General features: G+C 42.1%; 1 protein-coding gene across 1 annotated transcript in view; it reads right to left on the bottom strand.

The window, feature by feature from the left end:
• The window catches only part of LOC128661262 (uncharacterized), a 279582-nt gene that overhangs the window by 116823 nt on the left and 149619 nt on the right, over positions 1-13140 (bottom strand). Inside the window, exon 4 of the mRNA XM_053715535.1 lies at positions 78-721. Within this exon, the coding sequence (XP_053571510.1) occupies positions 78-721 (644 nt within the window). The remainder of the gene's footprint in view (positions 1-77; positions 722-13140) is intronic.

The raw sequence follows: 13140 nt of genomic DNA, 5'->3' as shown, positions 1-13140 counted from the left end.
CTAGTCAGTCAGTGCAGACCACATATCAAGCAAAGAGAAGAGTCAATATCTGTTCTTGTGGGGCTGAGGAGAACTACCCCACGCCTATTTTCACCATCTTTAGTAAGAGCTCACAAGAAATTCTTTCCGGGATCTGAGGAGACACTCTAGAGGGTCCTGTGTAGCAAAGCAACAGCGCTATCAGACTCAAGCCACTAATTTCCATGCTCCGCCGATACAGCTTGTCCTCTTGTGCGCTAGTGGTGTCTGTTACTCCGGTGTACGGAGCAATGCTTCCAGCCTCTCCACACTTATAGATAGGCGTATCTTCGGTATTTATCTGAGGAGCCGTGGGTCCCAAGGGTCCGGGACTCTGCTGCGGTCCCAGTATGCCTTTCTCACCTAGCATGAACTCGGCATCTGAAGGGGGATCTCCCAATGGGGCAGCCAGCACCGCACTGGTCCGCTGCAAGTCAGGTATAGCACTCAACTGGCGTGTGGTGTTCCGTTCTAGTATCTGCGGCTCCATGTTCTGAACTGCAGGCATATGTCGCTCCACAGAAGCTAGGGCTGGGTCTGTACGGCAAGGTAATGAGACCGGAATAGGCCTGTCAATCACACAGAAAGCTTCCTCCGTAGGTAGTGCAATCTGAAGCGGAGCCATAACTGCTTTCAGCTCGGATAGGAGGGACATCTGATGGAGGTCCATAGTGCGAGACAATTCTCGCAAGGCAATTAGGATCTGTATGTCCATAGTAGTGGTAGTAATATTTCTCTATCTGCTTTGCTGTTGCGTATGCACTCGCCGCAGAGGCTTCAGTTAGGAGGTAGGCCTCAATACTAGCAGCGTTACTTTTAGGCACTGTCTCAGTCCTAAGATAGACCATCCATGTTGTAGACCCCTTTAGAAGCAAAATGTGAAAATTCAGAGATTCTCAAGTTGTCCAAAAGCTAATCGTAGAAGTTAAGTTCCAGGAGCTCTGCCATGATGCTACTTGCTGCTTTGGCGGTTAACTCCACCCTCCCCCAGCTCTATATCGATCTAAAAGGCTTTTACCTTTGTCATAAATGTAAGTCATGTCAACATGGAATGAAAAAGAAATAAATAAAAACTAACTCTACAGGTGAAGTCTTTAAAATCCAACAAATGAATAGGTCTATATATAGGAATGTTATTTATGTCATTGAGTGCAAATGTGGCGCTCAATACGTGGGGGAATCAGAAAGACCCCTACACAACAGGATAAGAGAACACATCCTGTCAATAGAGCACCACAATAAAGAACAAAATAAAGACCTTCCAGTTCCTAAACATTTTGCCACATGTAATAATGCAAATCTTAAACATTTAAAATTTATGGTAATAGATCAAATTTCCAACCACTGTAGGGGAGGCGACCTCCATTATGAAATTTTAAAAAGGGAAGGTAAATGGATATTCCAATTAGGTTCCCTGACCCCTCGGGGTCTAAATCTAGAACTAGATTTAAATTGCCACCTAAAATATTGACCACTGGATATGTCTATCTTATTCTGTATTTTAATCTTTGAGCCATATCCATTGTAAGGACAATTTATCTAGCAGTATATTTTATAATCCCTATACATATGACCTTATGGTTAAATCTCAAAAATTAATTTAAAAATTAATAAAACTTATAGCCCTATAAATGAATTATACCTCTATTATTTTATACTGTGCTATTAAATCAAAGTCCTTTTAAAAAAAAAAAAACAATTCAAATTGTATACCATGGTTGAGACTATAAATCAATTTTATATTAAATTATGGTTTATATAATTAATTTGATTGCCCTTCATTTCATTATATTGAGTTAATAACTTATAAAATTTACCATCATGAGGGGCGGAGCTTAGCCACAGAGCTGAATGGCAGCAAAGAGTTAGAGCTCTTAGGCCTGGCATTTTTGGAGGACAGCAACTAACATGTAACGGTGGCTAAAATACCTCAATTTGAAAGCAGTGGTGATCTGAACAGATGGACCAGCCAGAGAGATACATCTGAAACCTACAACTGCAGATAAGTGACAGACTACAGGGGCCTTTACACGGACCTCGGCACGCCACGTGGCTTCCGCAAATAGACTCACCAGTGTGTGGTACGGACAGAGCCCAAACTTCAGGCACCGGGCAGTATAACAGGCAAGTGTTAACACGCACCCCACGATTTGGCTAAAACTGCCGACCGGGAATCACCCAGCACATCGCACACACGGAGGCAAATAAACACTACCAATTGACCTGCAGGAGCGGGCCGTGTGGGGTATCCCCTAATATATGATATGCCATAACACAGAGGAGGCCATATAAGCAGACAGGGACGCTGCAGGGCACACTTGTTTGATTGTAAATACAGCACAGCGGTGGTATAAGAGGGTGTTGGCAAGAAGTCAATAAGAAATAAACACGAGACATTTTTTTTTTTTCTCTCTTATCCACAATAAACCTGCATGAGCAAACTACAGACCCCTCCATTAGATAAAGATCCCTGATTTGAACAATCTAACAAGCAGGAAGGGGCATCTCCTTTTTTCTACGTGGTTATGCCTCAAAAGAAGGGCCAAAAAATGGAAAAGGGCATTAATAATAAAACGATAGGGCAATATCTGAAAACAATAGAACATTCTACATCCTCACAGCCTGATGCATTAGAGGACAGTCAACCTATAACCCCAGCACAGGAACCCATAATAGAAGCACTACCTACAGGCTATGTCACTAAAGCTGATTTGAGTCTGCTATCCTCTAAAGAAGACATAAGGGTGGCAATGCATGAAGTCCGCACACTGTACAAAGACCTTCATAGAGATATTTCTACCCTTAAAGGTAGAGTTACAACAATAGAGGAGCAAAGCTCTACAGTTTCAATTGGACTCAAACAGATTACAAATAAGGTTGCAGCACAAGAGAACTCTATTGATGCATTACATGAGAAAATAGAGGACTTAGAAAACCGTAGCCGCCGCAATAACTTGCGAATTAGGGGGACACCGGAATCTATAGACCCCACTGCAATTATGGGATACCTGCAGGACCTTTTCAGGACTATAAAGGGGACACCTGGGGCCCCAGACATACCAATTGAAAGAGCCCACAGGGCACTCAGGGCAAAACCCCCACCCAGGGCACCCCCTAGGGACATTATTGTTAAATTACTTCACTTCCCTGTTAAAGAAGACATTCTGAGAAACTCCAGAGCAAAACAGCCAGTCAGCCATGCTGGTATTAATATACAAATATTCAGTTATATTAGCCCTATCACCCTGCAAAAACGTAGGTCCCTATCATTCCTCACATCGGTCTTACAGGCACACAAGATACCTTATAGATGGGGGTTCCCTGTTTCCATAGTTGCCACCCGAGACAATAAGACAGCACTGTATAAAACGGGAGAAGACCTTATCAGATTCTGCACACAACTTTCCATTGAAACACCAACCCCCCCACAGCCAGCCGAGGAGGCAGCATATAGGTCTCAGGGAGGGACACAAGAAGAAGATGGCATATCTACACAAGCTGCAGCTCTGCACAAAGAAATTGGGGACTGAAACAAACTGGAACACACTGACCCCGTTGGTACTGTTGCTGTCTGTTCCTGGGAGGCTGCAGTCCTGCTTTGAAGGCGCAAGTATACTGGCATTGTGTACCCTGATTTGTTTGCATAGTTGTCAGAGACTAGCAATAGAGACATTATACATATATAGTTATTTAAATGTTGTTAACAAAAATGTTGTGCTCGCCACTAGGATAGCAACATGGAAATGATGTTGTACTTTCTTGTAATTTGTCAACTGGTTGAGGGGAATGCTCCTCGAGGAGGGGACAAGTTCAAAAGCAGCTATAATTTAATCAAACACATAGTTTCTTTGAGTCTTTGGATGGCTGCATTAGCAGCATAACTGTATTTGCACTGTTCATTTGTATAGCGCAAGGTATAGAACATGGAACACTAACACATTTACTTCTACTTGGGATTTCATAACGGGAATCCTGGACACACATACACACATCACTTGTTCTTAGCCACATACACATGTTCATTGACAAACACTTACACCACCTCATCACTGCTCCCTGAACATATAACGCATATATAACACACATCTCCTACGATCACCCACACACCACTCACTAGCCACGCAAAGCGCTATTGTTATAGATGTGGTTACCTAACTTATTCCTTAATGTTGTTTACATGCATGTTGAGTTTGCCTCTAGGAAGGTAGTGTGGGAATAATACCACCCCTTCTCGAAATCGGGCATCCGGTTGCGGGGGGTGCTCTCCAAGAAGGGGGCAAGTTTGTTATTAGTTGTAATATATTAGAACACAAAGGTTTGTCTTTCTAATGTCATCCGAATGTTTATTAACTGTTTTACTGTAATTTTACTGTTCTAGGATATACATAATGTTATAAATGGAATGCCGATGACTAATACTTCTTTTTCTATCCGAGACATTCTGACGGGAGGTCAGGAAATATACACACACCTAGTTTTCATCTCAAATACTCATCCCCCGGCAAACACCTACACCACATCATCCCTGCTCCCTGTATATATAGCACAATTACATCACATATGTCTGACGACTGGCTTAGTACCATTACCAAGTTACACAATACAATACGAACCACTGCAGGAAAATAGCTCTAAGCCACATATCCTAAATAACCCTTAAATTTAAGAATAACTGTCCTCCAGTTCTTGCCAGGACACATCCTCACTAGTGTACTTATTTCTCATAGTGCACTTCAGATAGGAGATTCTTTATCTCTTATTAGCAATCCTATTTCTTTAAAAACCTTTCACTGTTAAGCAGTCTGGACCAACAATCTGTAGTCTTTTTCCAACAGTCTTAGATCACTTGGCCTAAGGGCTTACCTCTCTACCTTTTCTTACCTATCACTCGTTTCACCCTACACCCATCTAACCTTATACCCTACTTTCCTGTAAATTTTCCCCCCCTCCCTTCCCCCTTTTTTTTTCTTCCCCCCCCCCATTCTACAATGCAAACCCCACGCTCTCATAGACAGGATCACACCCTGACTTTAGTGACCATAAACACACATGGACTAAATAGCCCAGGAAAGCGCTCAATAGCAATGCGAGAATTCTCTAAACTCCGTAGTTCAATGGTCTTCTTGCAGGAGACCCATTTTCAGAGGGGAAGGGAGCCCAAATGGTCATCTCAGAAATACCCAGTTGCCTTTTTTGCGTCAGGCCCCCTAAAAAAGAATGGAGTGGGAATCTTGATGCATAACTCAATAGATTTCCAAACATTATCCACACATAAAGACCCAGAAGGCAGATACCTACTTTTGGTGGGTCTTCTGTTTGGCAGACCTATCTCTCTCCTAAATGTGTATGCTCCTAATGTACAGCAACACCGTTTCTTCAAAAAACTATCAGGATTGCTCCTGGACCAAGCAAAGGGCGCAGTGTTCCTGGGCGGTGATTTTAATGTCCCATTACAGCCAACATTGGACACATCTAACTCAGGATCTAGTGTCCCTAAATTGACATTGAAATCGATTAAAACCACGCTGTCTAATTTAAATCTCCATGATGTGTGGAGAACATTCCATCCGACAGGGAGAGATTATACTCACCTTTCCAATGTCTTCCACAAATATTCTCGCATTGACTATTGGTTTACAGATTCACTTACTCTCTCTATAGTGCACTCATGCCACATAGGAAAGATCACATGGACAGATCATGCCCCGGTAGTATGTGATATTGTATGGCCAGAAGCCCCCTTGTCTGACTATATCTGGCGCTTGGACGATCACTTACTCTCAGACCCGACTGTGGTAACCTCACTTGATACTACCTTAACAGAGTATTTCACATTCAACAATCACACAGACACCTCTCACACCACAAACTGGGAGGCGCACAAGTGCGTCATAAGAGGCGAATTTTTAAAGCTAAAAAACTGAAAGAGAGACGAATTAGGTACGACCAACTCCACTCAACAATTTCTCAGTTAGAGACAATACACAAAGTAAACCCACGAGACGCAGACATCTCTTGCAGGCTACAGCAGGCCAAACACGATCTCAGGGATCTATTAACAGCTGAATCCCAGCAACAAGCCCTACACCTGAAACAGCTGTATTTTGACCAAGGGAACAACCCGGGCAAGCTTTTGGCCAGGTCAATAAAACGTAAAAGACTCAAAACCTTTATTCATACACTCACAGATGGGAGAGGAACGGCGGTACAAGATAGCAAGGGGATAGCAAACACATTAAGAGATTTTTACAATAGTCTTTACAATCTAAATTCCCCAGCACTAACACCTAATGCACAGGTTGATACAGACACAAAGGACTTACTAACTACCGACTACTTACAAAACCTGCCATTACCCAGACTGACAGCAGAGGACTCTGGGTCCCTAGACACACCCATTACCCCAGAGGAAATATGTGCAGCAATAAAAAAACTACCAACAGGGAAAAGCCCGGGACCTGATGGTCTGTCACCCAAATACTATAAAACATTCAAGGATACCCTTGTCCCCCACCTACAGGCACTGTTCAACAATTTAGTTGAAACTAAAACTCTCCCTACCTCCATGCTCGAGGCCCATATAACAGTCTTGCAGAAGCCCGGCAAGAAGCCAGATAGACCAGGGAATTTTAGGCCCATATCCCTCTTGAATACCGACATCAAGATTTTGGCAAAAGTGCTAGCAACAAGACTTAATAAGTTCCTTCCCGATCTAATATCCACTGACCAAGCAGGCTTTGTCCCTGGACGCGAAGCCAGGGACAACACCCTAAGAGTCCTTCAGTTAATCAGCTATGCCAAACAACAATCAATCCCGCTGACTCTGTTCTCGTCGGACGCCGAAAAGGCGTTCGACAGAGTAGATTGGCGTTTCCTCAAAAAAGTATTGCTCAAAATGAATTTCGGCACCCCCTTCCTTAATATGGTATTTTCTTTATATTCCAACCCCAGCGCTAGAATAAAGGCCAATGGCATGCTGTCAGATCCATTTGTTATAACGAATGGCACATGACAAGGGTGTCCGCTTTCCCCCCCTCCTGTTTGTGCTATCAATCGAGGCCTTAGCGGTCTCGATAAGGCTCAACCACAACATTACGGGCATTGTGGTGGGGGACAGGGAGCATAAAATGATCATGTATGCCGATGACATACTATTCACTATCTCCAACACCGAATCTACCCTTCCACACATATTAGCGGAACTACACAGGTATGGCCAGATCTCTAATTTCCACCTTAATGTAACAAAATCGGAACTCCTAAATATTTCTGCCACACCGCAAACTATCACCCTAATGGAAGAAACCCTTCACATACAAATAGCCAAAAAATACATGAAGTACCTAGGCATTAATTTAGCAAGTAAAGACAATGACATTATATTGTACAATTATCAAAAGCTTAAAAGTGAGATCGCGAATGATCTTCAACTTTGGAGCAACAAACCCATCTCCTGGTTGGGCAGGATGGGCATAATAAAAATGAACATCCTGCCACGGATCCTATATATTTTTCAAGCCCTACCTGTTCCGCTGCCCCCTACCTACCTTAACCAATTACAAAAAATTATTGACAACTATATCTGGCAGGGAAAAAAGAGCAGGATAAACAGGCAAACACTATACATGCCAAAGCATCGAGGAGGCATGGGTCTCCCCAATCTCAAGCTGTATCGCAGGGCGATATTACTACAACATATAGTAGACTGGAGTCATAATAACACACAGAAATCGTGGGTGCAAATAGACATTCAGATCTTTTCTAAAGGAAATATGGCCACTATGGCATGGATAGCGCCGCGTTATAGACCTCAGATCTTGAAATTTTACCCCGTCACAAGGGAGACATTTAAAGAATGGGACAAAGCCATCTCTGTACCTGGACATATCTCTACACCATATTCCCCACTTCTGCCCCTGAGGGAACATCCTGGGATCCCATTGGCACATCAAAGACTAGCACATAGACAACCATATAAGCTGAGAGAGGGGGTCTTACATTTTGCACTAGAGGGGGGGACATAGTCTCATTGGAAGCCCTTCAACAATGGGATGAGATTCTGTTCTCGTCTTGGTTTGAGCATTCCCAAATTAAACACTTCATAGTTACTCACAGACACAAGAGCAAGCTAAATAGGGAACTCACGCCTTACAAACTTCTGTGCGTCCAACAAAACCCACCAAGACACACCATTTCCCTTATATACAAGCTGTTGCTTGTGAACGATGACCAGGCACTACCTACATACACACAAGCATGGGACAGAGAGACCAACACAGACACTCAGCCTGCCGATTGGAGCCGGGCATTTCAGATCGCTGCCAGAGCATCTTCTTCTGCTACTATACAGGAAATGCATTTTAAATTCTTGAGCAGATGGTACCTAACCCCGGCCAGACTACATAAAACTAATTTACAGATTACCGATAAGTGCTGGAGAGGCTGTGGCCTGAGTGGCACAATGTTCCACATATGGTGGACGTGCCCGGTGATAGTACCATACTGGGAGGCAGTGTTCTCCGCGGTCTCAGATATAATAGAAACCACCTTACCACCCCATATACACTCCCTAATGTTTCTGGGCATCCCCAAAATTCAAAACATGGCCACAAGGGCATTGCTTCTGATAATGATTAATGGGGCAAAAAAGCTCATCCCAAAAAACTGGAAATTAGCGGCTCCTCCGACGCTGAATGCTTGGCGAACACAGGTAACAGACCTAATCGTGCTGGAGCGTTTTCACTTCATGAAAACGAACAAACTAGATTTACACATCTTACTGACCGAGACCTGGGAGAAATCCAACCCGCCTGCTCGACTGATTGTGCTTTCTCCGACTGAAAACACATAAACAGACTGAGTATAATATGCAATATTTAACACACATAACTGCATAGGTGTGGCCTTGTTCTGCACTCCACCCAGCCCTTTTCCCTTTTCCCCCCACCCCACCCCCCTTTTTTTTTTTTCCCTTTCCCTCTTTCCCCCCCTCCTTCCCCCGCCCCTATTCATTCCTCTTATTTCTTACTGCTCTTCATCTTCTTTCCTCTCTTATATTCTATTCCTTCAAAAATCAAACACTGTACCCACAAGACATGTTATGTAAAATTCTTTTATATATTGAACATGATTGCCCCTACACATACCCACTATATCACAGCTCACACCGGGCTTAGTCAATTATGTTTGGTCTATCTTGGGCACTTCCATTGGTTTGATACTTTATATTTGTAAAAGAAACGTGTCAAATTTTCTAACCAATTATGTCTGTGAAACAGTGTATTTACTTTTCTTCCTTTTGAAGTTTTATTATTTGCATTTTTATTATGTTGTATCATTGAAATCTTCAATAAAAATCATTTAAAAAAAAAAATTAAAATTTACCATCATATAATTTTATAGAACATATTGTATAATTTGTCATATTTTAGCTGTTAGCTTTTTATTATATTCTAATAATAATTATCTTAAAGTAGTCCCTTCACATATAAAGTTCCTCAATATATTACCCGCAATCTTTATTTTTATTTCTTTTTATTACTTATTTTTTTATTTTTGCTTGATTACTCTATTGGTTAACCCCTACCTGCCTGATTACACGTTGCAGGACATTGCTTGCTTGATTACTCTATTGGTTAACCCCTACCTGCCTGATTACACGTTGCAGGACATTGCTTGCTTGATTACTCTATTGGTTAACCCCTACCTGCCTGATTACATGTTGCTGGACATTGCTTGCTTGATTACTCTATTGGTTAATTCTACCTGCCTGATTACACGTTGCTGGACATTGCTTGCTTGATTACTCTATTGGTTAACCCCTACCTGCCTGATTACACATTGCCGGACATTGCTTGCTTGATTACTCTATTGGTTAACCCCTACCTGCCTGATTACACGTTGCTGGACATTGCTTGCATGATTACTCTATTGGTTAACCCCTACCTGCCTGATTACACGTTGCTGGACATTGCTTGATTACTCTATTGGTTAACCCCTACCTGTCTGATTACATCTTGCTGGACATTGCTTGCTTGATTACTCTATTGGTTAACCCCTACCTGCCTGATTACACGTTGCTGGACATTGCTTGCTTCATTACTCTATTGGTTAACCCCTACCTGCCTGATTACATGTTGCTGGACATTGCTTGCTTGATTACTCTATTGGTTAACCCCTACCTGCCTGATTACAGGTTGCTGGACATTGCTTGCTTGATTACTCTATTGGTTAACCCCTACCTGCCTGATATTACATTGCTGGACATTGCTTGCTTGATTACTCTATTGGTTAACCCCTACCTGCCTGATTACACATTGCTGGTTTGATTACTCTCTTGGTTAATCCCTATCTGCATGAAGTCTCATCGCCTGATCCTGCTGAGCCAACTTCCACCCTATTTCAGTGAGTACTTGTTATACTGAAGCTGTCGTAGGGTCAGGTCCTGGTTTACACTCACAGTGCTAGGGTGTAATTAACCTCATTCTAGCATTTGGGTCTGGCTCTGGACTTTTCCTATCCTGACACATACCCTAAAATACTTGGGAATTTACCTCCCGACTTGCTCTAAACAATTATATAAGGTAAATTATATTCCATTGTTTAGACAAATAAAGCAGGACCTATTGAAGTGGAAAAGCTTTAATTTCTCATGGCTGGGTAGAGTGGCTGCGGTGAAGATGAACGCCATGAACGGATTTTATATTTGTTCAGAACTCTACCCATTAAAATAGTAAAAACGGATCTAGATACATTACAAAATGAGATACTAATATATATTAGGGGCAATAAAACGACTAGAATAGCAAAATCGATCTTAAATAGACATAAAACACTTGGGGAGATAAAACGACTATATGTGGCCATACAATCTTCTCAGAATACCACTAAAACTGCAACTATGTTAGCATGGGAAAGGGAATTACATATCTGTAAAGAAATGAAGGAGTGGGAAACTCTATTTCAGAATGCGGATAAAGGTCTTATAAGTGTGGATCTTAAGGAAAATGTTACTAAGATCATTTATCGATGGTATCTAACGCCCACGAGAACAGCACATATGTACCCACAAGGAAGTAAACTATGTTATAGGGGTTGCGGAGAAATAGGAACATATAGGCATATGTGGTGGGACTGTAGAGAAGTCACAGGGATATGGAGACAACTGTCATTCTTTCTTAGTCAGATCGTGGATGAAACCATTGAGCTCACGATTCAGCAGGCTCTTTTAAATGAACATATCAACACATTTATTAGGATTCTATGCACGGTCATGAGGACGTGCATAGCCAGACACTAGAAAACTGGTATTCCTGTTTGGACAGAGATATACAATAAAATTCAACACACATATACCATGTATGAGCTAGCGTCAGGCATTCTAGATAATAAATAAGGGGTTCAAGTGGTGTGGTATTACTGGATAAGTAAATAGGTCTTATTTCCATAGGACTGTCGAGAGATATGGCTCTGGTTGGTCAATACAACAATAGCAACTTAGATTTATTGATGCACATATAATATAGACTAACATTAAGAGTGTCGTCACTTCCCTTCCTTATTCCTGTTACCCCCCTCCTGTCTAAGTTACTCACCCTTCCCTCCTCTTATTATTATATTCTCTCTAGACTATGACACCTATAGATACCAAAAATTATTTATGTCTAAGAAAGTTTATTAATACGTATTAATATAAATAATTAAAGAGACAATCATTCAGAAGGTGCAATATTCTTAGCCATTATGCTCAGCAAAGAAGAAGACAGAGAGACAAAATATCACAAGATTTTGGAGATTCCAGGACTTTGCTGCTACTCTACGAATGATGATCTCAAATAGAATTACATGTATAATCAGAATATAGTAGATTGTTATAATTTCTTATCAGAAGCATTCATCTCATATTTATGTATTATTGTAAATCTGCTCTCCGGAACACCCTATTATAGAGGTCATTGGAGGGAAGGATATTATTGTGATTGTTATTTTTGTTTCTAAATTCAATAAAATTAATTTAAACATAAATAATACGCTTCACAGTTGTCCACTCCTGGGATGTAGATTGCTGACAGATAACAAGAGTGGGTCTCCGCCCATCTAATTATTTTCGATACCTCTATCATCGCTAAGGAACTCCTCGTTCCTCCCTGATGATTGATGTAAGCCACAGTCGTGATGTTGTCCGACTGGAATCTGATGAATTTGGCCGAAGCCAACTGAGGCCACCCTGAAGCGCATTGAATATTGCTCTCAATTCCAGAATATTGATTGGAAGTAGAGACTCCACCTGAGTCCATACACCCTGAGCCTTTAGGGAATTCCAGACCTCACCCCAGCCCAGCAGACTGGCGTCTGTTGTCACTATCACCCACGAGGGTCTGCGGAAACACGTCCCTTGGGACAGATGATCCTGCGACAACCACCAAAGAAGAGAGTCTCTGGTCTCTTGATCCAGATTTATCGGAGGAGATAAATTTGCATAGTCCCCATTCCACTGTCCAAGCATGCACAGTTGCAGTGGTCTGAGATGAAACCGAGCAAACGGAATGATGTCCATTGCCGCCACCATCAATCCAATTACCTCCATACACTGAGCCACTGATGGCCGAGGATTGGACTGAAGGGCTCGGCATGTATTTAGAATTTTTGACTTTCTGACCTCCGTCAGAAATATCTTCATGTCTATAGAATCTATCAGAGTTCCCAAGAAGGGAACCCTTGTTTGTGGAATTGGAGAACTCTTTTCTAGATTCACCATTCACCCATGAGTTCTCAGAAAGGACAACACTGTGTCTGTATTAGACTTTGTCAGATGATAAGTTGACGCCTGAATCAAAATATCGTCCAGATAAGGCGCCACTGCTATGCCCAGGGGCCTGAGAACCGCCAGAAGGGACCCTAGAACCTTCGTGAAGATCCTGGGTGCTGTGACCAACCCGAAGGGAAGAGCCACGAACTGAAAATGTTTGTCCAGGAAGGCAAACCTTAGGAACTGATGATGATCCTTGTGGATAGGAATATGAAGGTATGCATCCTTCAAGTCCACGGTAGTCATATATTGACCCTCCTGGATCATTGGTAAAATTGTTCGGATAGTCTCCATCTTGAACGATGGAACTCTGA

This window comes from Bombina bombina, chromosome 5, assembly GCF_027579735.1.
Source record: "Bombina bombina isolate aBomBom1 chromosome 5, aBomBom1.pri, whole genome shotgun sequence".
Taxonomy (NCBI): Eukaryota; Metazoa; Chordata; class Amphibia; order Anura; family Bombinatoridae; genus Bombina; species Bombina bombina.
This window is presented reverse-complemented; position numbering and strand designations above follow the sequence as displayed.